Genomic DNA, 27,493 nt, shown 5'->3' with positions numbered 1-27,493 from the left:
TTATATATGAAGGGAAAACTGCTCTTGCTTTTCATGCCTGCTATCCTCAGGAATGGGATTTGCAGTGTGGATGAAATTATGCCAGTAAACAATACTATAGTCCAAAATGTGGTAGGTGCTTTGTTTTTAACATTGAAAATCTCCGTGTGATACATAAAAAAGACTTCTTGGACATAAGGGCAGTTAAAAGCTATAATTTATTTTTTGCAAAGGTAGCTTTTCATCCAGAGATAATTTTTCTTTATTACAGAGTAGAAGTCATATTTGTACTGAATACAGTGTGCTGATCTTTCCATGCGAAACCAAGCTTGCACTCTATGAACTGTGCTGGCATTCATAAGCTTATGCTGCTTTCTATCTTCTGACCTTCAACTGGGTTTTTTGGAACAGGCTTAAGAAACTGAATATAATGGTTTGAAATCAGTTTTATCTCGCTGTGTTTTTACATCAGCACAGATAGTCAATATGTCCATGTTTACAGCCGAACACATGTCCATTGCTTAAACTTGATGTTCTTGCAATCTTTGTGGCATATGGCATTAAGAGAAGTATTTTAGGATAAACATATGCTTGGATCATGCAAAACAACAACTAGTAAAACAGAAACAGCAATGTTCCACTTCATGCTGTGACGGCCTAAGTTAGTTCTGAAGAACTGCAAGAAAAAGAAACCTTTACCTGGTGTTATGTGTCTACTTAATACAATAAACCCTCTGCAACACAAATGATCTTGCAAAATCACACAGTAATAAATACTGACTTCCAGGGAAAACACAGTAAAGCAATGTTAGGTTGCATGGCATCAGGAGCCCAGAGTTTGTGAATGAGAATTGAATTTAGAAGGCAAAAGGTATAGGTTGCAGCTTACACGACAATACTTTTCCCATCCTTACTTTTGGTAGGCTAATCTTTCCTACTCAAAAATCAACACGATTCTGTTAACAGCAAATTCCTGCAAAGCCAAGAAGTTTGTTCCCTTCTGCACCTGCCTCACAGTGTAAGGACACTCCTGCTGCCTTCTGTTCTTCCCTTTAAGCAAACCCCCAAAGTTTGTATGCTTGCTTTAACAACATTGTTGATGCTGGATAAACTTGGAAGCTGATATTGTGTTGTGCTGGGTTTTTTTGTTTTGTTTTCCTCCAGTTAGCTGTTTTCAAAGTTGAGGATGCATAAAAACATACCAGAAGGTAAAACTTGTACACAGAGGTAGTACTTGCATGACACTATATATTTTGGTTAAAGAAGATAGGCAGGCTTTTAGATGCAGAACCCTTCTCAAGGTCTAAAATTAAAGAAGCAGATTTCAAAGGTAAATACAAACTGTTAACAATTGTTCAGTAATTTAACTGTTTGCATATCAGGCCATCTCTGAAGGAAAAATCATGTGCTACCAATGGAGCAGAGGTGACACAAGTATTTTTTAGCATCATCAGAAAGGAGGGGTGTAAAGGGACAGAGAAAGGGAGTCCGATGTTTTTGGATGTGCAGCAAGAGATGGAGATTATAATGACCTATAAAATCAGTTTCTCTGTTAAATCCTTGGTTTTACATAACCCCTGGGATTATGGATTTCATAGGTTTGTCTTTGGATAAACATTTTGTAGGTTTATCTTGAGGATCCGTTAAATCTGAAATACTACAGCAGGAATAACAGTTTTATGAAGTGTGTTTCCTCAAGTTGTTTAATTTGATTGCACACAATCATTCTAGTAAATGCTGCTTGTTTATTTTCACCTACACAGATACCGCAAAATCACCTGGTGCAAAGGACAGAGGTTATTCCAGTCCAGGAGAGAATATGTGGAATACAAAAATGCTCCCACTTAAAATATAGCCCTGCACGTACACCACCAGTGCAGGACAATCAGATTATGTAAAGAGCTGTGGCAGAGCAGCACAGAGGGGAGCCCACGGGAGTAACCCCCCACCGGGAGGGTCCTCCAGCACCGCCGTCCAGCCCTTCTCCCTCTGCCAGTGCCCCGAGCCCGCGCAGCAGCGCCTGCTGCGGATCCCCGGTCCGACCTGTAGTGGGATCTGTAGGGACAGGACATGGAGTAATGGGTACAAATTGAAAGAGGGGAAATTTAGGCTGGATATTAGGAAGAAATTCACTACTATGAGGGTGGTGAGACTCTGGAACAGGTTGTGCAGGGAGGTCGTGGATGCCCCAACCCTGGCAGTGTTCAAAGCCAGGCTGGATGGGGCTTTGAGCAACGTGATCGAGTGGAAGGTGTTCCTGCCGATGGCAGGGGGTTGGAACCAGATTATCTGTAGGGTCCCTTCCAACCCGAACCATTCCATGAATCTGTGATCCCCCACCGGGGCACACCAGGCGTGAGGGGAGCCCAGAGAAACCCGCAGAAGGGGCACAGCCCGCATTAACTAAATCCCTTACAAACTTTGGGCTCAGCTCTAAATACCTCCACAAACAGAGGATGGGCGGGGGGTCAGCTCCATCCCGTCCCCGCGGGTGACGATGATGGACAGCCCTGGGCGCAGCTCCCGGCCTGGCCGCAGGGCGAGCCAGGGGATGGGCAGTACCGGGGGGAGCCTCCCGGTGTGCGCAATGGGACGGCGAGGCGCCTCCACCGCAGCCGGCAAGGGCGGCGGCGGGAGCGAGAGCGGGATCGCAACCGAGACCTCAGGGACACCGCCCGCCCGCACCGCTCTCCCTCCTCGGGCCCGCCCGCACCGCCCTCGCCCCGCGCACGCGCGGCCGCCCAACGGGTGGGCGCGGCCACGTGACCATGAGCGCGCGGGGCGGGGCCGGTCCGGCGGCGGCGCAGAGGGAGGGGGGGGAGAAGGGGGAGGAGGATCCATCATGGCGTCGATGCAGGTGAGGCGTCTGTGGCGGAGCCCTCGGGGCAGCGTCGGGACCGGGCGGGGGCCAGGCGGCGGTGGGGGCAGGCTGGGGGATGCTGGGGCCGGGAGGAACCGTTCCGCCGGGCGTGTGCGTGCGCGCGCGGTGCGCTGCAGAGCGCGGGGCGGGCGGAGCAACCGCCGGGGCAGAGGTTGAGGGGGGCGAGCTCCGGGGAGCGGGGCCAGGGAGGGCAGATGGAGGCGGGGAAGGGCCAGCCTGGCGCCGGGATGGAGGTGAGACCCGAGGGCCTGCGAGAGGTGAGGCCGGGCCCCGGCGGCGGCGGCGGGCGGGGCGAGGGCGTGGGGAGTGGGGCCTCGGGGGGGTCTGGCGGCGGTGCCGCCGCTCCCCGGGGAGGCGAGGGGAGGGCGAAGGGACCTTGCTGCCCTTCGGTGGGGTGCGAGGGGCCCCAGCTTCGTGGCGGTGTGTGCCACCCCGTGCGGGGTGGGCGGCCAGCGTGACGGTCACGGTGGCACCGTGAAGACCGTGACCGACAGCTCCGTCTTCCCGAGGTTCCGGGGGTTCCGGCGCTGTCATTCCTGGGCACGGGGGCCTGGGACAGGCAGATCCTGCTCCAAGCCGCGTGTTGCCGGTGGGGTTCTCTTTCCCTCCGTAAAATGGGGTTGCGATGTGGTGCCAGCCCTGTGGACGGGTAGCGTCTGGCTTTGCTCGGTCTGATGGGGTGGCTGTAGGTGCAGTAGCATGAACCATCCTGCTGCTTGACAGGTATTTCCAGCTGAATTATTCATTCATACCTGCTCCGAAGGGGTTCTTAAATAGGGGCTGCAGAAATTGCTCTGGGAGAATGGATCACTTTCACTGTGTGCCGCTCTGAGTGGGTGGTGATTTATTATGACTGGGGCAGGAGAAAAGATCACCAGGTTTTGTGGCAGTGGCCCCTGTCTTATTTCACCAGCAACTGCTCTGCTTTTCCTTGAATATTTACGGTTTTCCATCCGGATGCTAGCTCTTCTGTTTTATTGTTTTGGTCCAGTGTAACTTACATTTTTTTGTCGCTGGTAATGGAACAGCCCAGAAAGAATGTACAAAATGGAAGAAATTCATTTAACTGTCCTAATAACCTGGATTTAGCATAGCTAAAAAGAGTTAAAATGTTCAAGCATTGAACTTTATGGGGTAAAAATTCTACTAATGAAGTTTAGAGGTATAAAAAATGCCCATGGTGTGTCTTTCAGAGTTATTGAAATGAAATGAGATCAAGAACTTGAACATACTGTACAGAATGTTCTTCTTTTAGCAGTTGCTTAGGCAGGTAGTCTGATTTGCCTTGATTTTATTAGCTCTATCTGGCAAATGCATTTTTGCAATGCTCTTTTTCTTATGTTCAGACTTCCACAAGCACAGATGCAAAACAGAGGCTATAATTTATTAAGTAGTATCTTTTCTAAAACTGTGTTAAAATTGGGGAAATGATGGCTGTGAACTGTGAAGGAGGCACTTTGTGACTCTGCAAACTTGTGCTGTATTGCTGTCTCTGGCCTAGTAAATGACCTTCCACAACTTGCCTCACCCTAATTCCTGTTGCTCTCTCTGTAAAGGGGAAAAAACGGTTACAAATTACATGGGTTTGTTTAGGATACGTGAATGACAAATGTTGCCTAAAAGTAAGATATGTGTGGAAGGTAGTACTCACTTCCTGAAATTACAGCTGTGGTAAGTCTAATGTTGTAATTGCTTTCATTTTAGAAATACCAGCTGTAAGATGACACTTTCTGTTTTCTTGCACAGTGTTCTGTTGTCTTTTGATGAGAGACTGAAGGGCATTTATAGAGGTTTTTTCTCTATGTTGCTAATTGTATGATGCTCTAATTACTTTTTCCTGTGTTTAGTAAACTACTGATTTAGTAATGTAGTTTAGCAAATTGGAAAAGGAGTTGTAAACAGGAAAGATAAATAAAAGTTTAGTAAGTGAACTGTAAAATTAGTAAGTTTCTCAATAGTAGACATATCCCTCAAGTGAGCAAGATTTCAAGGCTCTGGATTCTTCTATTAATTAACATATCTTCAGCAGGGAAAAAAGTTTAACAAAGGAAACTTTTATATAATTTAAGTGGCTTTTTGGTTCAGGATCATTTACTTTGTTGTAATTAGTGCGAAATTCTGATATGCAAGTTGCCTGACACAAAAAGATGTCCTTTTTCCCGTTAAGTACAGTGTTTTTAAATAGCCAGTGTTTAACTAAAATGTTTGTGCAACTCATTGCAGCCTCTGACTGTACCAGTAGTCTATCAGTGGACTGGCATTATTGTTTATATTATTGATAAAAATGATATATTGGTACATTAAGTAAGTTTAGTTACTTCTTAAGCAGATGTAATTTTATGCAAAAATGTATGATGCCCTGTGTTAATTACATTTTATTTTTACAGATCCACTGAAACGTCTCTGATTAAGTTACTAGTGTTATCTGATCAGCCTGTTCTAAGTCAGCCTACTAGGGAAGTTTTGGAACTGTAAAAAATCACCTCTTCTTGCCAATGGCGCTGAGCATCAACCTGAATAGTTACTGCAGCTCAGTGGATTCATAGTAGCTTGTGAAACTTGTGACTTTGAGCCTTTATGTGTATTATTAAACTTATTGTGATTTTTGTCTGTGTGGACGGTCTTTAATGGTAGTTTTCTGTAACCCTTTTTTCTCCTACAATGATAGAAGCCAGTGTTGATGAAATTGTGTGTTTTGTTTTCTGACCACGGTGTTGTTGCTCATCTGCCACTGCTGAACTGATTTAAACCTGTTTTGTGTGACTTTAAGCAAATCATATTTTTTCTTAAAAAAGCCAACAAACCCCCTGCCTTGAATGAAGAGTGTTTCTTTTCAAGACTTTTCCCAGAAAAAGCCCAAGCTTGTGCAACTGTCTCCTAAAAAAAAAACCACACAGAAATATTCCAGAAAGGTGTTAAGTAGTATAGAACAAGGGAATAGAATGAATTTGCTTTAGAAGATTTGATGTAGCATCTTCAGGAATCTGAAGCGTTAAAAGGAAATGCTAAAGAAATCATAAACAATAAATAGTTTTTCTCAGAACAGCTGGAAGCAGAAGACTTGCATTATGAATAGAAGAGCAGGTGAAAAATAGAGCTAAGGAAGCTCAGTTGAAAATGTACAGAAAGTATATAATTACTGTATGAAGTGTTAAATAATTAAAGCCTTTCCCTCAACCTGCAGATATCAACTTTTTCCATAGTAAATTTGAAAGATTGACTTTATATATAATACTGACATTTTAAATAATACACTTTACCTTTCACCTTCTTTCAGTTTTAATACCAGGTTATTACAAACCCTGAATTATGATTGGACATATTTGCAAAAACTGTTTAAACTCATTTATGGGAACAGTTTTCAGTGTGCATTTTATCACCAAAATAATTTCTCATTTATTTTCTGAAGTTAGGCACATGAGATTTGTACATGTATGTATTTAAATCTCATTGAATACAGAGCTGATGTAATTAATGACACAAATTTAGTAAAGAGTGTTGGATGTTAGTTTTTCACTGTGCTTCTGTGTTATCCCCTTGAAAACTGGTGGTAGTAGGCCACCATCAAATTACATGCATCCATCAAAATAAAGTGTGACTTGAAAATTCTTGTTCCACCAATAGAAATTTTTTCAAAATGTGTGTCTGAACAGCCATTCAGTAAAATAATTGTGTGAGATGACAATGCAGAATTCATGTTACAGTTTGAGATCACAAGAAACTTTTATCACAAAATGCAAGCCAGTAGCAATGTAAAAGCTTCCCACAAGGTTCACACCAATATTTTCTGCCAGTAGGGTAGAGGATGGGGGAAATGTTTACAGGCCACTGAAATCTCAAGAAAAAATGCATATACTTTTAGTTATACTTCTTGGTTCTATTCTTTACCTGCCCTTTTAGTGTTAGTGGGAGTTGTGTTCCAGCTGTTCTCAGAATAATTACTTATTGCTTAGTCTTTGTTCAGTAATGGCAGCATTTTTATTTAATCATTTGGCAGTAATTTATTTAAAAGATGTGTCCAGGAAAATGTTTTAAACTATTTTTAATGTATGTTCCAAAAAACCCAAGAAACCCAACCTTAAGTGAGGAAAGCTTTCAGTCAATTGGAACTCCAATGGTGCTGCACGTGTATTCTGTACTCTTAAACATCACAGTACCGGATGCTATTTGTATTGTTTCAAATAAAAAATTTAAAAAAAACAAAAGAAAATTAGCAATTTCTGTAGCTATGTAACAAGTTCTGGGATATAAAGCTGATGAAATTATTTGTAGTTAATAACAGCATGAAGTATTTAGTGCTGCCATTGGTGGAATACTGTTGAAGATAAGAATTTCAGTAATTTTTTAAGCTGAAAGATGCAAGTGCCAAAATTCAGACTAGAATGTGTAGAGAGTAAAAAGCATTTCTTTTGTCCTTTGCATAACCTTCGGTAATCAGTCTGTACTGACATGCAGTGTATTAGCTTTGGCATATAGCCATGCTATAGTAAAATAAGATAAATGCAAAATTTATAGTCATTTCACCAAGAAGAGTTAATTTAATCTTGGCTGTACTTTTTAAGTGAGTTGAATATCATGTGAAGTTTAAAATTTATGATCTTTGTTCAGTAAAGATAAATAAAATGAAAGTTACAGCTTTAGGCCCTAAGGAGTCTCATTTACTTATTTTTGTATCTGCCTGTGTAAATAGAATTTTGGGAAATACTTTGCTGTGCATCAACTGCACAATTTTTGGCCTAAATTGGAAGAATTCACTTCCGAGAAAGAAAGCAGTAGTAGAAAAGCTTCTTGAAACCAGTGTCCCTGAGCGTTATCAGCAGCTCTTGCTTCCAAATAAACCAACTTTACAGCTAAAATGTAGAAAACGATGAATGCTTTCAACCTGTAACCTTGAACACTGGTATCTCATCAATGTGTGTACAATTTCAATCAGGAAAATAAAAGCAGGCAGATATTTCTTGTAAAAAAAATTATTCTGGTTGAGTGCACGTATTTTTTGCTCACAGTTTTATACTGTCTTGTGCTTGTGTTTAGGCCTAGCTAGTCTAGGGAAAGGGAAGGGAAAAATAGAACACAATAGATTTGCAAAAGCCAGGGAATGTTGTCTTGTTAAGCTGCTCCCTTGGAAGGCTCTGTGAGTTTGTAATTAATAAGCTAAAGCAGCTTAGCTCAAACAATGCGCGAAACTCGGTGATCAAGCTCTTTCTTTAATTGTTTACTCAAATTCTACTGAGCTAAGACTTTCAGACTAAAGAATCTTCACTATCCTTTCAATGTTATACAGGTATAGGCCATACTGGCAACTACTCACAGAGATTATGAGATTAAATTACCCTTATTAATGTGGAAGAGGGAAGGCATGACTCCAGTTGAGCTTACCCATAATTATGGTTGTATGCAACAAATATAAATGCGTTCAGTGAAATCATCATGTCTCTACATATCTTTGGTTTACAGCTGAGAAATGAGCATTCAAGCAGATTGCAAGCTAAAATTTCCACTAGGGCAGAGGGGAAGAGGATGATGAAAGTCTTTTGCTTAGTACTTGGAGCCAAAAGTTTTGTGCATCTTGCATGACTTTGAAGTAGTGAATGATTGTGACAGAACTGTCATCTAGAGGTTCAGTTTTTGTCTTTTGAAGGGAGGAAGAGATAATATTATCCATTCACTGAAACCTGTTACAACTTCATTTATTAAAAGCAAATTAAAATAAATAGATAAAATGTTTCAAAATAAAAAGACCCAGTAAGCAACCCTTTGTGATAGAGTTAAGGTCAGGTAACCTGTCTTCTGCCTGTTTTTGGTAGTTGAGGGCATTCTAGAATCTGTGTGAGCCTTTGCAGTTGTTTGGGGTTTTTTTGTTTGTTTCTTTTGTTCAAAAAGGTGTTCTGGAATCTGTGCAAGCCTTTGAAGTTTTGAAGTTTTGTTTGTTTGTTTGTTTGTGTTTCCTCTCAGGTGACCTCAATCATTAGCATGAAAAGCAGGTATCAGTCACGGGTGGCAGGGGAGGTAGGAAGGGGACCTTATAATTTGCCTTTCTAGGAGTAGTATTAATGTGTTAAAGAAGAAAGGACAGAAGTTAATGGTGGTAAATCAGGAATTGCAAGACATTGCAAATTTTGCAATTAATGATCTCATTGAGTATACTAGCTATTCATACTTTCATACACAGTATTAAAAAATAATTGTTTCTCCTTGGGTGATTACAAATACAAGGTTGTTTGTCATCTTTTTTTATTCAACTTAATTAAAAGTACTGCTTAATCAGCCTCAAGAGGAAAATCTGTATATATGTCAATAAATTGTGGTATTAGTTTACTAGAGCATAGCAAATATTGCCTCTAAAAGTCTGCTGGAATAAAATGCTTCATAGAATTTGGTACTACTTGTTCACATAGATTTATTTATTTCTTTTTGTCTACGAATTAGTGGCCAGTAATGAGAAGGGGCAAGGAAACTGAATGGATTTAGGTTTCCTAAGTTAGAAATTCTCCCCCTATCATATTTAGGGATATGGATTTGATGAATATTAAATATTGTTACTGTCTGCAGCTTCCAACATTTTACCCTTTCTTTTTCCAAAAGGCTTTTTTATCAGAATACAACATTTTATCTTGATTGCCAACCTTTGGAATGGTTTTTATAAGGATGAGAAATTCCCTGGTAGACATATGGTTGCCCTCATTGTGCGAGCCTTCACTGTCCTCTTAAGCTCATTTCTTTAACTGAAGCACTTCAGATAGTGCTGGACTCTTTTCCTTAAAAGATAAAATTATCTGTGCTTAACTTTTTATTGCTGTGTGAGGCTTGTGCTGGGCGTTGGTGCATTTAAAGGCTCCATTTACAAAGCAGATGACGTGCTGTCAGTTCCATTTGATTCTGTAGTAGTGGATTCCACTTAATTTGCTTTTGAATGACAGGTTCATTGTAAAAAACTTGATTATCTGGCAAAAAGCTTTTCAGACTGTATAGAGTGTTTTCTTTGTGTGTGTATAGTTATTGTGATTTATCTTTAATTATACTGTAGTTAAGATTTCGGGTTGATCTTGTCTCTTAGTGATCTTAAGTATATTTTTCCCTTCAAAACAGGACTGTGTTGCTTTCACCTTTCAGTCAAATATTTTAGAATATCTTGGAGCAATATTCTGTTATTAAACTGAGAAATTTTTAAGTGCTCAGAAGAATAAAAGATTAATGGTGGAAACTTATTTGTAAGTAGCTCGTTAAAAGATTCATGCCTGCCGTTTTGTTCCCTTAAAAAGAGAGAAATGTGCAAAATGCCTGACATTCAGAACTTGAAGTCTGGATTGGTCTGAGAAAATAACATTAGAACTGGGTTGCCAGATGTTAACATGTTTTATTAGAAATGAGAAGGAGGAGACTAATCTGCTTCTGCATTCTCAGTACAGATTGAAAACCTGCTATTCAGCCAAAAATAGATGAAACTGGAAAACAATTCTTTGAACTAAAATCCTGGTATTACTTTTTTATGGACAGAATATTTTGTGAAGCTGTTTTGTTATGTGTGCTCTTCAAGCTTTAGTTGAGAACATCCAGAAGATTATCTGTCTTTCCTCCTCTGGGCCCTAATTAAAACTTACCAGAAGAACTTTGATAGGAAAAATTTATGCAGGATTGAGATATTCAAGTGTCTGGATGGTTTTTGTGTTCGGGAGTCTGGGCCAAATTATTTTGCCTGAATTACGAGACATAATCTGCAAGGACTTTATTGAATAACCTAATTGATTAGGAAGCAAAAAATTGTCGGAACTGTCATTTCTTTAGATTTCTTAAGTAGCAAGATGGAGTGTAGCAGGCAATTTTTTCTTGAATATCACCACTGGTAATCTTTACCTTGTTTCTCTTGTTTTTCTTCTGTTGTTTCTCTTCTGTTTGAGAGTTTTTTGGTATTTAAAGTTAGGTTTCTAATCAGAGAGTAACATGCAGTCAGTTCCAGCAATGCTTTAACTGTTTAAAATATGTTGGGTTTTGTGTTGATTTTTTTTTTTTTTCCCTGTAAAGGAGTTTAGTTTGAAAAGCAGAACTATCTACCCAGTGTTTAAGTACTTCATATTCTGGATTTGAGGTATTTTTCAGTAAGAAATGTGTGAATGTAAGAACTGAAATACTGAAAATAGAGTTGGTACTGGTCTTTCTCAGGCTTACAGTAGTTTGTATTAGCAGATTAGCAACAGCTTTGCTTATGCATCAACATGGTGGTGTTGTACAACACTGTCGTTACAGTCTGTTACCAGCTCTTCCCGTTCTGGTACAAGGTTGCTGTTTGTCTCTGTATGGTGAGGGAGTGCTTGGAAAAAGTCTATCTCCTGCATATCTTCTTCAAAACATAAAGGATGTTTTTTGTGAAACATTTTGTAACTTGGATGAGGAAGGAGGTGACAGGCTGTCGCTCATAAGTGAAATGTAAATACTTTGCCAGGACTTTATCATATTACTGACAGTGTTTTGGTGCTAACAGAGTTTGTGTGCATTTAAATTTTTGGGAGTGGAAGACAATCGTTGGTAATTACTGAAGAAATATTTTTAGGTCTCCCGAGGGTGCAGCAGCTTTACCAACATAAAATAGAAGAGTGGAGCCCCAGTGGGATTAACGTTTAACTGTTAACTATTTATGAGTTTGTTTTCTTCCTCTTTGATCTCTGAGCCAGATTAAGATTTGAGTTTACAGTATCTAGGAAGGTTTGGCCCTGGAAAGCCACCCCTTTCTTGCATTGTTTCAGCAAAGGGAAGGGAATTCGAGTGCACAGAAATAGAAGGTTTCTAACAAAATTCAAGTGCAGATGTTTTGAACACCTGCGCTTCCTATCTGTGAAGTTGCTGTTCCATCTTTCGGTTTCATAGCACCATAGAATACGCTGAGTTGGAAGGCACCCATCAGGATCTTCGAGACCAACTCCTGGCCCTGCACAGGACACCCCAAAAATCGTTTCTTCATATTCTCATGTGCCTAACTGGACATGGTTAGTTTAGTTTCTACCACTCCAGGTGAAAAGGCTTCCACATTCCAGCTTAATTGCCCATCACAGCTTGTTTTAATGGTAAAAGAAGGTGTAGCAATGGAATGGTTTCCTTCAGCAGAAGTGAAAGGAAACTGTTTGCCCTTTCTACTCTGCTAGTACATTTCTGCCCTACTGGTATTTTTGCTTTTCTCGCATCTGTTTTCTACTGAATTCTTACCACTGCCCTTAATATATCATGTCTTGTGCTGGATCTCCTTTGGGTTTAATAAACTCAGCTTTTCTTCTTCTTACTTTCTCAAAAATAACAAAGGTCTCTAAAATAGACTTTCAATCCCATATTAAGGGTGGTTCAGAGGTAAAGTATTTGACTAAGATAGCTCATAATTTACTCTTTTAAGATATTGCCAATTTAAGACACTGCATGTTTTCTGCTGCATTTCTTGAAACACCGAAAAGTGAAATATTCAAGAACTGCAATTTTATTTTCTTTGTATAATTTGCCTTTATAAGGTTATAATTTCAGTTCTAATAGGAGATAACAAGCCAGGAGCATGGGTACACATTCAAATTTGATTGGATTATGTCGTTAATATTTTGCTGGTAATCAACAAAGCCAGTGCAACAGTATATGTATGTTGTGCCCACTCTAGCTGCAAAGTACAATAGGGTACCTGAAGCAATACTCATTATCTGGCTTAGTTGCTTTCGGCTGTTTGTACATCAGTTGTACTTGGTAGTGACCCCCATAACTTCACTATACACGGTTTCGTTTGCCCAAAACTCTGTTAAACTTTAACTCTCTGTGCTCCAATTTTCCAAGGGAGGGGCAAAGCTTTTGTAAGAGTTCTGACAATGAGCTTAGAACTGGAAATAGACACCTGATATTGTGAGACTCCTTTTAAAGGCACTGAGAATGATAATTTGCACATACCTACAAGAGCTAGGTAAGTTTTCATGAAGCGGGAGGAAAATACCTTTGCACTGTTTCATTGTGGGGGATTGTGGTTAAAGTCTGTTAGTCTGTCTGTCCATGGGTATGATCCTAGTTTGTGGTAGATTTGGAAAAAAAGATTCTTGGTTTTGGGAAATGTGATGGTGCTGTTGCTCTATGTGCTGTAGGAATAGTTTATTGCCTTTTGAGGTAGCTGACAGGGACACATAGACCAGTGAAATAATTTTGTATCTGTTAATAAGCATTTATGTGATATAACATCCAGCTCAATGGTGCACATTAACCAAACTATCTGTTTTTAGGAGACTGATTCTGAAATACTCGTGTTGCCAACCTCTAAATTTCTTTCAGTCCTAAATTGTTACCCTCTCCTCCTTTTCATATGTTGCATCTTTTTTATACGCTTCTGCCCTGCCTGCTGCTTCTTTATGTGATTCACCAGGAATCAACACAAGTGTGAATTCAGCTGTGGCATTCGAGACATAACCACTCCAGTTCCAGAGGTGGCCAAGTAAGACGCCTGCCAATTTTGAGAAAAAAGGATGTGCATTTTTGCTTAGAGATACATTTAACTTGAACCATGACAGACAGTGAGTGCTGTCTATCACCACTCCTGTCTACCAGGATTGAACTGATAGAGGTGGTTGTGAGCTGTCTGGGAAGCTGGCAGGAATTTTACTCTGCTGACACCAGTTAATTTTATGTTCCTTGTTCCATCTGCTTTGAGAAATCTCATGAAATTGAGACTTTGAAAAATCTGTGGAGGATAACTGAAGGAGTTGCACAAATCCTGTTTGACAGAAGTCGCAACAGGATATTAATTATGTCAGTCATGTCCCAGCTACTAAACTTCCTTTTGGAACTGATCTTTGGATCAGTGTTAAGCTGTGTTCTTTGATTGCATCCTTGAATCATCCTTTCCTACTGAGACAGGTGAATAAGTAATCTTGGTTTCAGAGACTTCCACCTTTTTGAAACTACTTGCATAAACTACTGGTTGTGTCACTTCTCTTTGCCTTTTCCTTTAGTTGAAGGACTGTGGTGTTAACCAGTCTTGGGTTTCTGATATTCCTATACTGCGGTTCTATTTCCCTCTAGATAGTGAATGTTTTTATCAATTTGATACATTTTAGTTTTGGTTTGATTGGAAGTTGTATTAAAAGAATGTTTAAACATAAAATTCTCTCTCAAAAATGAGGAAAAGGTGAAATTGAGATTGCCTATGCATCCCTTTATGTTAACAACTCCATTATCGTAGTCTGTTTTCTTTCACAATCCCTTTAAATAGAAAGTGGACAAGCAGAAGGGTGCTTCTAAATGAAATCATATGATGGATTAGCAGAACCATTGGAAAGAGTGTCTTGCAATGTGAAAAGGACAGCAAAGCAAGCACAGCTTCCAAGAGTATATCAGTGTATGGAAAACATCATAAAGTTTGGAGGTTACTTCAGAAATGAATAGCTGCACTAGCTTGTATTTTGACTTGAAGGAGCGGATTGGGAGGCTAAAAGCAACTTGAGTGTGTGATTAAAAAAATGCTATTCCCGATTCAGGGTAAGGAAAAAGCCAAAAGTAGTTGTGGTATTGACTTTAGCTATGCTTGTCTCAATGTAGCTGGATGTTCGTAAATAAAGGAAGTCTCCTGATAATTAAGAGAGTTGAAGGGCTGCAGGTTTCTAGAAGAAAATACTAATTTACTGTGGCAATCTGTCTCCATAGGGGAAAAAAATAGGGATAATGGTAAAAGTCAGGACGGTGGCATGACGACCTGTATTCAGTGACTTGAAGAGGCTGTGTACGGAACAGAAAAGTGAAACTAAGTATTTGCTGCTAAAGCTCAATATGAAAGAAAGGGACAACCATATGAGGGAAATCTACTCACGGTTTGTTTTAAATTGACATATTTGAAAAGCATGTTTTATAAATTATTAGAAAGATGAAGAAAAGGATGAGCTTTGAATGAATAGAACGGAAAGCAAAGAACAGATGACAGAAATACTTGAACTGACAACAAATCACACCAAACAAAAAGAACAGATTTAATACCTTTTAGACATCGGATATTATGCCAGTCACTAGGAATCAGATGTGTGGGTTGGTTTTTGGTTTTTTTTAGTTTTTTTTTATTTTAAGTGTTTGAGCAACTGACTCTGAGGTTTTTGACAATTCTTTTGGGTGACTTTCCAGATGATAAATATTATTTTATTTTTCTACTATCATGCAAAATGGTTACTTCTGGAAGTCACTGGACCAAATTGTCTCTGATACCTGTAGCATATAATAGACAATTAGCAAAGACAAGTAGCCAAAATGGATTTTATAAAAAGAATCACATGGAACTAACATGATTTATTCCTTTATTGTGCCGTAACTGTTGTAAAAGAGTAGCAGTAGCTGTATTCTAACTGCAAATATTTTCGACTCGCGTTAATGTGACTTTTGAATAAGCACACAAGCAAAACAGGGTATAAATAAGCAGACTGTATTTTTTCTTACGAACCACAAAGATCACCTTGCACAGTATCACCGTTGTAGGTGGTTGTTTAGACTGGGTGTCTGATGGAGAGAGGGTGTTTGGTTCTGTCAAGCTGAGAGAACCTGCCAAAGGGTATTTTGAGGGCAGTCTGCATTGGCTTGAAAGAATTATGTGTTTAGTTGAGTAGAGATTGAGAAAGGTGAGAAGTGAGCTGAAATAAGTAAGAGAACTCTTTTGTATTCATGAAACCCTAAGAGAAGTAAATTGTCAATAATTTATTCAACTCACCTAGATCTCTTACTGTGAAGAAAATTCTTCCAATTACAAATGCAAGAGATAAAGTGATTTGAAAAATATTAAAGGCTTTTAACTACAATGGTATTTGAAGATTCTTTGATCCATCCTTATGTTAGGAAGATGGAGAGGTGACTTCTCTGAGGTATCTTCAAGTCCTAAGTTTATAAGATTCTACAAATGAGATAGTGAAGATTGTCTGAAAAGTGCTAATCCACTATACTTTGTCCAGCTGTGCATGTTGCTTTTAATTTCCAACATTTTGGGGGAGGGGGAGGGGAATCCGTATTCATAGCTGTCAGATGAAGGAAGGCTTTTCCACCACTGAAGTAGTTCCTTTTCAAATGTGAGTTGCAGCCTGGCATTTGTAGCTGATGTGTATGGACTTGATATACCAGAGTCACGTTTTTTAAAAGTTCACGATTGAATCTTGAAGCTAATAATGCGAGTTTACTTAGTGTTGCTCTGAGAAAATCAATGTTCTTTGTAACCTTTTTGGTCAACTAGTGCAAATACTGTTAAACACTGGAGAGGAATTAATTCCAAGTATTTTAATTTAAACTTCAAATGTTTTCTGAATTACTATGGTAACGAGGAGCTCAGTTTCCTAATTAAACTATATGAATCTAACCTTTAAGGGCTTCATTTAAGAGATTTTCTTTTGAACTAGATCTGTCTCCTGATAATCCAGTTTCTCTATTAATGAGACACAACAGGAGACAAATTATTATAAGTTGTAAGAAAGAGAGGAAGAAAAAAATAGTTCTTCATGATATCTTTAGGGAATATCTTCCAAGTTTTTTGAATTTCTGTAGCTGTATGCTGGGCTGTATGTGCTAGCATGCAGCCAGCAGCTCGAGGAAAATGATTTTTTCTCTCTCCCTGGCACTTGAGACCACATCTGGAGTGCTGTCTGTAGGGAGCCACAACACAAGATACAGGGAAGGCACTGGTGTAGTGGAGTGAATTCAACAGATGACCGGCGGTGTGAGTGGGGCTGAACTGCATGATGTACAGGGAGACTGACTGGGTTTCTTCAGCTGTGAGAAGGCAAAGGACAGATCTTGTGGATGGGTAAAACAACATAATACGGGAATATCAGGGAAAACAGTCACAGTGGGAAGACAAGGGCAACAGATACAAATTGGAACATGAGATATTCCAATAAGATACAAAAGAAACATTTTATACCATCAGGGTAGTGAAACCCTGGAATGCATTGACTACAGAGGTTGATTAAAAGATTATTTTCTAAATATTAGTTAACCTGTCTCTTTAAACATTTTTTCACTATTTGAATGACTTTTGGTTAGTAGACCATGATGCCCTCTACAGTTGTGTTCCAGTTGCTATAGAGAGTACTCTCATTCTGGAAAAGGTCTTTAGTCTTTGTTAGTCTGTACAGAAATAATTGAGTTGATGCTTGATAGAAAAAAAAGCAAGTTTTGAATATATGTGGTGAAAGCCTATTAAAGATACCCAGCTATTTTTATCAGATAAGGAATGATAAACTTGTATGGCATGGTTAATGGAACAGTAGATCATTGTAAAATGGGTAGTATATTTTATAATTCCAGTTGTGGGGAAAAAAACCCCAACAAATAATGGGCTCAACTCATATCCTAAAAGTGTATCTCTTTGTCCAATAGAAGCAGTTCTCTTTTTTTATAGGCTGCCTTGCTTCCATCTCACTGGGCCCAAGAGACTTGTGTATATTCAGGTTCCTCAAGTGGTCATGAACCTGACCTTTACTTCCAGTGGGAGGGACTTTGCTTCCCCAGTCTCCATCCTGCTGTCCATCCATTTGCAAGGTGTGGGAAGAGAGGTTGCCATTGCAGACTGAGGCAAAAAAAAAGTTATTGAGTACCTCAGCCTTCTCCTTATCTGTTGTTCCCAGTTTTCCAGCATTTTTTAGGGGTGGGAGTGGATACACCTTCTTTGAACTTCCTTTCTTGGCTTATGTTGGTACTTGTTTGAATTGGCTAACCTGGAAATGATAAATTCTTTTTTGTCTGTTAAAATATGATGTGTTTTTTGTGATACTTTTGACCTAAATTGTAAATAGTATCTCCTGTTGTTTCTCTGGGATACTTTTTCCATTTTGTATTGGAAATTATGAGAAGCAGTATGTTGTCTGTAAGTATTATTTGTGTTTACTGGACAGACCCTCATGACAGTATCAGCAAACGCTTTAGGATCAGAGGAACAGAGCACTTCAGTGGTACTGTGATGATCAAGTACACATTATAATTATTGTTTTTTCCTTGTGCTACTGTTTTTTTAGAAAGAATCATAAATATAGTGTGTGAGAACTGAAAAGCTGTGAAGCAGTCAGATAATATTTTCACACTGGTGAGATGGAAAGAATGACTGAGACTATTTGACTGAAAAGAAGGTTGCTGGAAAAAGGGACAAAGGTGCAAACTTGGAATGAGAGGATATTTTAAGTGTTGATAATTTGGAATTTTTTGTAGGATACAGATAAAACAAAATTTCCTCTCCAATTTACTGTCAGATACTGATAGCTTAATGTGGCTGGTTTTAATTCAATTCTCAAATGGATTTTAGGCTCCATTTTATAAAGATCTTGTATAGTTAGTCTACAAGGATAAGTAAATGGATCTACTGAATTATTTGCTGTTCCTTACTATTTTTCAACTAAATCTCCTTTTTAAGGGAGTTTGAATTTCCCTTATTGTATAAAGTTCTCATTTCTGAACTTTTAAAATCTTTCTCTATATGACAAAGCATACACAAGTTGACTGCCATTGAGGTTTATTTGATGGTGGTCTGGGGAAGTGCCAGAAAGAGAATTGACTTAAAAATGAGTATCTGCCATTCAAATTAAGGATTCGTAAAATGGTTTTGTAACCTTGCTCCTTTGCATTTTAGTTCATCATAGTTGGTGTCAAAAACACTGTTAGTATTTTCTTGAATTGTGCAGAAAGCAAAAGATAAACACTAGTGTTCTAATCTGTTTTTCAGTGTGTTAGCAATGTATGTAGCTTTCGTATGGAAATGCTAGCATTGGGTTTTCAGTTCGTTTATATTGTATCTACGTTCAAGGTAGGGGAAACTTTCAAAATAGAAGCCCAAAGCAAGTTTTCAGGGCTGCTTAATAGAGATAGAAAATTATTTCAGTATTTTTCAGAATGTAAATTGTTAATCTGTGGGGGCCTTTTCTTTGTGAATTGTGTGGCTGAATTTATTGTAGTCCAGTTTCAAAAATATTGATAAGATACTGCATCATTTCTAAGTTTACCAATCAACACTTTATTTTCACCTATGGATTTTTTTAAGTTCTGGAAGAGTTGTTTGGAAAACATCTACAAATGCGTGATAAACCTATATTTAAAAAAAAATTGGATATTGAATGGAAATGAGATGCTAAACCCCCAAACCATGTATTTTTATTCCTTTTGAGTGTAAGATCATATTCACTAGTAGGGTGATCGAAGTGCACTTGCAGGTGGTAAACCTTAAAATGATTGATAGGAAAAAGGAAAGTAGGAAATGAGAGAGCCTTGAACTTTTTGTCATCTACATGGCTTGGAAATGACAAAACGTATTGCATAACTGTTTATGTGGAGAAAATACACTCCGAAAGCAGTGCCAATGGCAGCACTTCACAGAGGTTGTATTTCCCTTGCTCCATAGATTGTAAGAAACAGTGCTTATAGTTGTTAGTGAAGCAGCTGGTTGCAGTTAGCAATTGATTTATCCCTATCAAAATAGGTAAGAATTACCTGAGTCACCAGTATAACTCTTTTCTACGTACTATGACTCTGTAGGTTCTAACGTGCAGTTACTATACAGTTGTTAAATAGTTTGTGTTCTGCAATTCACCCAGTCTTGTTTTGGTTTCTGTTCTGTCCTCTGGCTTGCACATATGCCAGATAGAAGTGTCTTAAATTACATAGAGGAGGGAGAGTTGTGCTGTTAAAATCTTGTAGAATTAATTATAATTCTCATGCTATCGTGGGAATGTGAAATATTCTCTGCTAGGTGTAGAGCTCTCATAGACATCTTTTTAATATGACAAAATAATTAATACATCTGTGTAGTTTGTCATGAAACAGATCTTCACGTTGCAGTGTTGCAAATGTAAATGCCACTGCATTTTAACCAAAAAGTAAGTTTAAAGCCTGTGACCTTTTTTGCCTGTGACTTTTCAGTTAAATTTCTAGGAGAGGAGTCTTCCTTTTTGCTCACCTTTCAATTTCACTTTGTTTTTAAATTTTCAAATAAGACTCCTTTTATCTTTTAATAATTGGTGAAATATACTTTAGTGTGCATGTTTATTGTTGAATTTAATTTAGTATTTAAGTTATTCTATGCAATTTCTTTATAGAAACGGTTACAGAAAGAACTATTGGCATTTCAAAATGATCCACCTCCGGGAATGACTCTAGATGAAAAGAGTGTACAAAATTCAATTACACAGTAAGTACATATCTTATTTCTGCTATGCTGAAAATGTAAGTAAGGGAAGTTCTCTTTATGTCACTTCCACCAATTCCAAGTATCACAAATTTTTGCTTTCAGTCTAGACAATGAAACGTTGCTCTCCTTAATAAGCATATTGCAGTAATGTGTTGGGACACTTTCAGGAACTGGATAGTGATTATTAAATTTTTATTTGGCTTTTTATTGTCTAACAAACTGTCAATTGGTAAAAGCCCCTGCATATTTTAGAATAAAATAATTTAACAGTCTTTCATAGCTACTAACCTCTGAAACCCCTTTAGATTTATTGACATAATGGAGTAGCTGTCTTCAAGTTCTGTGTTATTTGTATAGAATGTATGTCATAGCTGTTAATTTACATTACCTTCTTTCTCTAAAGCAAGTGAAGGAAAGTTCTTATAAAGCAAAGTTGTCTGGGTACACTTGTTTGTGCTTTTCTCCCTACCTTATCTTTTTTTATGATTAGTGAAACGGGAAGAGAAACATGGTAAAATATTCTGTGTCCATTGAAATGGACAGAAGTTGTTCTTGGAACTGAACTGATTTTTTTACCTGACTGAAATTTAAAAGATTTAGACTGTTAACATTCCTTTTTCATAATTTTCTTAGCTTAATTTTGGACAAATTTTTAAAATTTAGCAGATGTAAACATTAATGAGAGTGTAGATATCAGGCTGTATGTTCTGGACTCAGTTACTGATTGATGGATCAATTTAAAAACAGCATAGAACTGAATTCTGATGTTTCACATCTGCATTTTTGCTGGCATCATTCAGACTGTGTTACATGAGGCTTTTCTAAACCTTGTATATACTGAATCAAACACTCGTATTGCTTCTTAAGTGATGCTGGTCTTTGTGGTACTTCATGTAGATGAGTAAGACTAAAAAAAAAATCGAAATAGCAGTTCCCAGAGTTTGGTAGAAATATTAATAAACTCTTGTAGAATTGCTGAATTGCAGCTTGTGTTTCTTGCTCTACTTCGGGTTTTCAAATTTTCTGCAAAAAGGACTCAATCTAATATTGCAAGTGTTTTTCACTCACTTCAACAGAAAATGACCATTAAATCAAAGTTCACAGCAGATGGAAAAGGAAAAAAAAATCTATTTTTTTCCTGTTTGTTGATTTTTCTTAGTATGTCTCATTATTATTTCTGTCATGTACATTTTTTATACCTTTCAATTCCTTGCACACTAAAAGCTTCCTGATTACTGTCATGCTAGATTTTGAAACTGTCCCTGTTTTAGAAGCTTCCTGTCACAAGTAACATTCTATTTTTTTCTCTTTGAAGGTTTTTTGTGTCAGCTAGCATGTTCTGAGTTCATTAATGAAGTTGCAGTTTGAACTGGTGCAGTAAAAATTTGTGGAGCAATACTTGTTTGGGTTTTAAAGATGTTGAACAAAATAATTGGATCCCATGATGTAACTGGGTCATTTAAAATGTTAAGCAAACTTCTATTTTAAATACACAAGGATTAGAAATTTGAGAAGGCTAAACCGTAAAGCACACAGGAAAGATGGGTTCTAGTGATTCCTTGACCATAAAAGAAAAGGAGTAATGTCCAGGCAGAGTTATATTCTACTTAGTAAAGTAAACTATTTTAAAAACTTGAAAGTGGAAGTTTTCTGGATCACAAGCAGCAGTAAATCTAAAGACTATTGGTGCACCATGTGTATAAATGTAAAAACAGAAAGCATAAGAAGAGATAAGTGGTTTGGAGTGCAGATAGATTAAATTGAAGGCGTCTTCACAAAATAAAAATATAGAATATATGACAGCCATCACTGTGCTACTGTTGAAGTTGCATTCCTCTTGAAGAGTGTGACAGCTAGCAGTTCATTAGATAAGCAGTTTTTCTCAAAAAAATCTCCTGAAGCCCAAAGAATAATAGAGGGGAAGATAAAAAATGTGCATGATTTAAATACACAGGGAGGGTATATATGACAGGAGGATGAAGAGGTTGGGAATATGATCATCAGGGCTGCCAGCTGGAGATGTCAACTTTTCTGAGCACATTGCTGTTCTGCAAAATCTCAGCTGCCTTCCTTGAGTCGATGTAAAACTTGTCTGACCATTTTTGTAGTCTCTTGCTGAATTTTTACCTTATCACGTTGCTCAAATCTGTAAAACTCAATCAAGGGTGAAAAATGAAAATGAGAAAATGATGCTGCAAAGGATCAACGGTAGAACTCTGTAAAATGACAGAAGTTAGCAGAATGTTGCTGAATGTGTTGAACAATATTCAAAGCATCTATTTTTAACTGGATTAAAAAAACCACAACACAACCCAAACCCAGACACAATAAAAACCCTACACGGAGCACCACCTTCTCATTCCAACGGGATGAGGTTCAACAAGGCCAAGTGCCGGGTCCTGCACTTTGGCCACAACAACCCCCTGCAGCGCTACAGGCTGGGGACAGAGTGGCTGGAGAGCTGCCAGGCAGAAAGGGACCTGGGAGTTTGGATTGATAGGAAGCTGAACATGAGCCAGCAGTGTGACCAGGTGGCCAAGAAGGCCAATGGCATCCTGGCCTGTATCAGGAACAGTGTGGCCAGTGGGTCCAGGGAAGTGATTCTTCCCCTGTACTCAGCATTGGTGAGGTCACACTTTGAGTGCTGTGTCCAGTTCTGGGCCCCTCAGTTCAGGAAGGATATTGAGGTGCTGGAGCAGGTCCAGAGGAGAGCAACGAGGCTGGTGAAGGGACTCAAGCACAAGTCCTATGAGGAGAGGCTGAGGGAGCTGGGGCTGTTCAGCCTGGAGAAGAGGAGGCTCAGGGGAGACCTCATCCCTCTCTCCAGCTACCTGAAAGGAGGTTGTAGCCAGGTGGGGGTTGGTCTCTTTTCCCAGGCAACTACCAGCAAGACAAGAGGGCATGGTCTCAAGTTGTGCCAGGGGAGGTTTAGGTTAGATATTAGGAAGAATTTCTTTACAGTGAGGGTAATCAGCCATTGGAATGGGCTGCCCAGGGAAGTGGTGGATTCTCCGTCCCTGGAGGTTTTTAAGATAAGACTGGATGTGACACTTAGTGCCATGGTCTAGCAACCGCAGCGGTAGTGGATCAAGGGTTGGACTTGATCATCTCAGAGGTCCCTTCCAACCCAGCTGACTCTATGATTCTATGATTCTCTTCCCCTGGCAACTCCACCTATCAGTTACTTTCATGTTATTATGATGGAAGGACCAGAAACAGAGGAAAAAGAATAGTATGATATGCTGAGGTATTATCTCTATTACAGTTGCAAATAATTCTTTTTTTTGTTTTGTTTTGCTTTTAATTTTCTGGGATCTTTTCATTTTTATACTATTAGCTTTTCCAGTTTTGGTTCATTACCTGCCAGGTACTATTGAATTTCTGAGCTTTTCACAGATAAAAGTACAAGACGAGCTTTGTGCTTTCCCCTTGGATACAGATTTTGTTTTAATAAACTGCGCTGATGTTTTCCATGACAGAAAAGGAAAGAAAACAATATGAAAGAGAACGTGTACTAGTTTGTTTCCTTCCAAGCCTGTTTTTATGTAGGAATAAGCTTTCAAACAGGTTTTTTATTTCAACTGATGGATCTGTGTTGAGTTCAAGTCATATTTATAATTTGCAGCACTATATCAATGCCTGTATGTAAAATACCAAGCTTGTTTCCTTCAAATGTAGACTTGATGCATTGCTCACCTTTGTGACTGTTACAATGTTAATAACGAATTTAGAAGGTTTGGCTCTGATTTGTAGTTGATTTGGTTTGTCCTGTGCTCCAGGAATAAAACCACAGTTTGTCAGTCCACAGTACTAACATCTTTTTTCCCTGTTCCTTAGGTGGATTGTAGACATGGAAGGTGCTCCAGGAACACTATATGAAGGGGAGAAATTTCAGCTTTTATTTAAGTTTAGTAGTCGGTATCCTTTTGATTCGCCTCAGGTAACTGCTGCCTTCTTCCTTGCTTAACATTACCTTTGGATTATATCTGTATATTATATCTGTATGACACGTGCTCAGTGTTATATCATCCACATATCCTGATGTGAGGTTTAATTACTTTAATTTGTATTAAATACATTGCGCAGATGCCTTTTCTTTTAAAAACGATTCTGCAGCGAGGTACAATGCTTTGACAGTCTACCTGATTTCATAGGAGATGAAAGTAGTGTAATCTGGAGGCTTCTCTGAGGTTGATATCTGTATCATGTGAGAGACAAACACAGAGTAAATAGGAAGATCCCCTTTATTGCGATGTAGGAGCCAGGTAAACCACAAATTGCTGCTTTTTCCCATCTCTTCTTGCTTTCAACATATTTTTTTCTAGTTTGTTTTTAAGACTATCGCATCGTCTCTGCTGTCATTATTAATATAGCTGAAGAAATACTGTGCTTCTGATAGGGATTCTCATAGATACATGACATGTTTGAGAGGCCTGCAAATAGTTTGGTAATTGAGGTATGAGATGCTGCGTTGCTTTCATGACAGCCTAAACTGAAGGGACAGCAGTACTTAGAGACTGCAGAATGTGCTGTGTACATCCATCCCTCTGTCACCTGAGGGAAATGTTTCAAAACAAGGCTGGTAAGAGTAGTCACCCCTTCTTTTCTAAAAAAGGAAGGAGAAAAGGAAGAGAACCTCAGTTCTTGTCCTGTCTGTTTCAGCTCAAAGTTCTAAGAGTGAGCTCTGCAACTTCTCTTATTCGTTGTAAAACTGAAGCATGGAGCTGTGAGAGACACTTAAACCATAAACATTAAATATTTTTGGGTACCGTGATAAAAACTAGGATGCTGACTTTTCAGTCTTAGGTTTCAAAGAACAAACTGGCCACCTGTACTTCTGCACCTCATCAGGTTTGCAGTGAACTACTCATAGGTGATCCACAAGAGAGTAGCCACTTTAATTTGATTCCAAGTAGGTACTGTTTGTATTCATTACCCAAGCTGTGTGTGTGGCTCTGTGCAATTTATTGTTAAGCATCAAATTAGATCCATACATCTACACTGAATTTTAGCACAGAAAACAATTAGAAATTTAAGTACTGGATATTTGATTGTTGTAGATGGCTAGAATTTCACTTTTTAAAATACTGCTGTGCAGTAAGGTCATTCTGTGCTATGAACCTCTGGGTCATAATTACCTCTCTGGCAAATCTACTTACTGTGACTTGACAGTTTACACTTCTGCTGCTTAATCACTTGGTTGTTTTCTGCTTTTAAATGTATGTGTCTATCACAGCATGCATGCTTTTACTTACCTAGTATGCCTAATTCTGGTTTTCATGTAAAAGGAAGATATTAGTTACAAGTGAAGGTAAGCTCTTCAAGGCTTAAGTAAGAGGTTAAAAGACCTATGAAAGATTATTCTAAATCCAGTTTTTCTTCTGCCTTAGAAACATGTCTTCTATTTGGCAGATAAATTAAGCTCTCTGATTTCTGTTTCCTATATGATGAGGGTGTTGCTTCTGTCTTGTTGTCAGTGATGAGGTGGGTGTGTTGTGTACCTGTTTGCATACTTGTACACGTATCTATATAACTTAAGAAACACTTAAGAGACTGCTGGGTATTATGTTATGAGTGGTAGAGATTTATTTTGTCTTTGCCTAAAAGATGACAGTGGTTACGCTGGAAAAGATGTTCAGGAGTTTAATACTGCTTTGAAGATCTCACTTTTACTCTATTTCCCTTGGTCCTGAATGAACAATGTGTTCGACAAAATCTTGATGTAAGAGCAATAGTTGTCAAAATTGCTTTTCTAACCTTTTTTTGACTGTGATACTTCCTGTAGTAGAGAGGAGTTAAGGTTCTAAATGCTGTTCTTCCATGTTCATCCACATCAAATAAAAATATATTCCATTTGAAGTAAAAATTTAAAAGTATTTCCTATTTGGTAACAAACTTTAGTTTCACAAGTCCTTTATTTTATAGTTGATAAGATGGATGCATTTTAATTTTACTCTTGATGCTGGAACCTGGATGAGTTAGCAAGAACTTAATTTCTGTTGTGTCCAAGATTATAGAAATGCTCATTTGTGATTCTTCCTTGTGCTTCTTGATGTACAACATTGTGACTTATAAAATCATTAAAATCCAGTATTTTGGCTAGGCAGCTGTATTCCTTAGGACACAAAAGACTGAGGCTGCAAGATATAAAAGGTTTAGTTCATTGGTTTTACATAGTTACCTTTGAGTTTTTCTATGCTGTATAAGTATTCATAGGAAATCTTCTATATCATTTATTCAACTCCATCATCACTAGCTATTTAGGCTTCCACTGTTTATTTTACATTTCATTTAATAGTTTCCAAAAGTGAATAAACCTAATGTGATAAAGTGTATTATTTAGACCTGCTCCTTAAATAAGATTATATTGTTTTCCTAAAAACAATACAGTTTTATTTAAAATGTGGACTATAAGTCTCAGGTATTTTTGTTCTTTTTTTTTAGGTCATGTTTACTGGAGACAATATTCCTGTTCATCCTCATGTTTATAGCAATGGTCATATCTGTTTATCCATTCTAACGGAAGACTGGTCTCCAGCTCTCTCAGTGCAATCTGTTTGTCTTAGCATTATTAGCATGCTTTCCAGCTGCAAAGAAAAGGTATGGGCTTTTTCAGCACTGTTGTAGTAGAAAAAGTAAAAGTTAATAGTTTTCTACTTTGCAAAGTGAAATTTTCATTTCTCAGATTCTAAAATAGGCAAAACTACTATATCTATATTTCTACTACTGAAAAAATACTAAGCTAGAAGTTCAAAATAAACAGTGCAGTAAATACTTTGTCACTGTTTTCATGGTAACCTGCTTACATATTGGAAAAGAGGAACAAATGGAACCCATCTAGTTCTCCTTACTGAAGTTCAATCACGTTTTAGGACAATTCTGTGTAAAATTATCCTGTCTCTAAAGAGGGTGCAAAATGAATTGAAATGTCTTTAGTGCAGATGTTTCTAAGGCTTTGCATCTGTGCTATTTCAGTGATCTTGATAATTTTCATTTTGCCTTTTTTCTGATGACACTAATACCTTAGACCTCTTGACCATTTCTTTCGCAGTGGGCTATCTGTGGAAGTTAGATGTGGTCAGAGCTTGTCCATGTGTGCTATCTAAACATGCCTATTTATGTTGCATCCCAGTCAGTCCTAGTCATGTGCATGTAGTTGAAAAAACACTCCAAAATGGCTTTATATTGTATTCTATCCTATGACTTGTTTTGTATAATGATGACACTTACGAAGAAAACTGAAGAATATGAAGTAAGGATTTAGATATAGATGTTAAGGTTTGGTTTTTTCACCCACTCCAAGCTGAACCTTATGGATGTGAATTGGATCTAATACATGAGAATTAGATTTCAAACTGCAAAGGAATTTAGTTTGGGGATTTTTTGAACAACAGCCATTTCTTTCTTTTGGGTTGTTTTCTTTTATTTTTTTTCTTTATTTTTATTTCTCTCTCTATTTATTGCCAAACTCTTTGGTATTTTTCATT

At 38.3% G+C, this 27,493-nt stretch overlaps 2 protein-coding genes across 9 annotated transcripts in view; one reads left to right on the top strand and one right to left on the bottom strand.

Annotated features, from left to right (window-relative positions):
• Nucleotides 1–218: 218 nt before the first annotated feature.
• On the bottom strand, nucleotides 219–2,823 carry LOC108496040 (myb-related transcription factor, partner of profilin-like). Its single transcript, XM_017812394.1, has 2 exons — nucleotides 2,421–2,823; nucleotides 219–2,034 (listed from the first exon to the last, which is right to left on the bottom strand). Exons 1-2 carry the CDS (start codon nucleotides 2,821–2,823, stop codon nucleotides 1,865–1,867), a joined length of 573 nt encoding a protein of 190 aa, XP_017667883.1. The 3' UTR covers nucleotides 219–1,864.
• UBE2W (ubiquitin conjugating enzyme E2 W (putative)) overlaps nucleotides 2,728–27,493 on the top strand; it is a 44,022-nt gene continuing 19,256 nt past the window's right edge. For 4 of the 8 annotated variants that reach the window (XR_001874316.1, XM_017812478.1, XM_017812477.1 and 1 more), the window contains exons 1-4: nucleotides 3,023–3,117; nucleotides 19,915–20,006; nucleotides 23,844–23,946; nucleotides 26,451–26,606. Coding sequence is in view for 7 of the 8 variants with exons in the window: in XM_017812478.1 (XP_017667967.1) it covers nucleotides 3,055–3,117; nucleotides 19,915–20,006; nucleotides 23,844–23,946; nucleotides 26,451–26,606 (414 nt within the window). In the remaining variant the exon portion in view is untranslated. Of the gene's footprint in view, nucleotides 2,837–2,993; nucleotides 3,118–12,763; nucleotides 12,786–19,914; nucleotides 20,007–23,843; nucleotides 23,947–26,450; nucleotides 26,607–27,493 lie in introns of those variants that run through there. The other 4 variants (XM_017812483.1, XM_017812484.1, XM_017812482.1 and 1 more) reach the window with 3 other exon arrangements.

The sequence above is a fragment of the Lepidothrix coronata genome, unplaced genomic scaffold (assembly GCF_001604755.1).
Source record: "Lepidothrix coronata isolate B3197 unplaced genomic scaffold, Lepidothrix_coronata-1.0 Scaffold36, whole genome shotgun sequence".
NCBI classification, from domain to species: Eukaryota; Metazoa; Chordata; class Aves; order Passeriformes; family Pipridae; genus Lepidothrix; species Lepidothrix coronata.
This window is presented reverse-complemented; position numbering and strand designations above follow the sequence as displayed.

What these genes read in the sequence shown, in the direction of transcription:
- LOC108496040 (XM_017812394.1), bottom strand. Translation starts at nt 2,823, where the DNA reads ATGATGGATCCTCCTCCCCCTTCTCCCCCCCCTCCCTCTGCGCCGCCG. An exon ending in CCCATCCTCTGTTTGTGGAG is followed by an intron (nt 2,035 to 2,420) that starts GTATTTAGAGCT and finishes CTGTCCCTACAG; the next exon opens with ATCCCACTACAGGTCGGACC.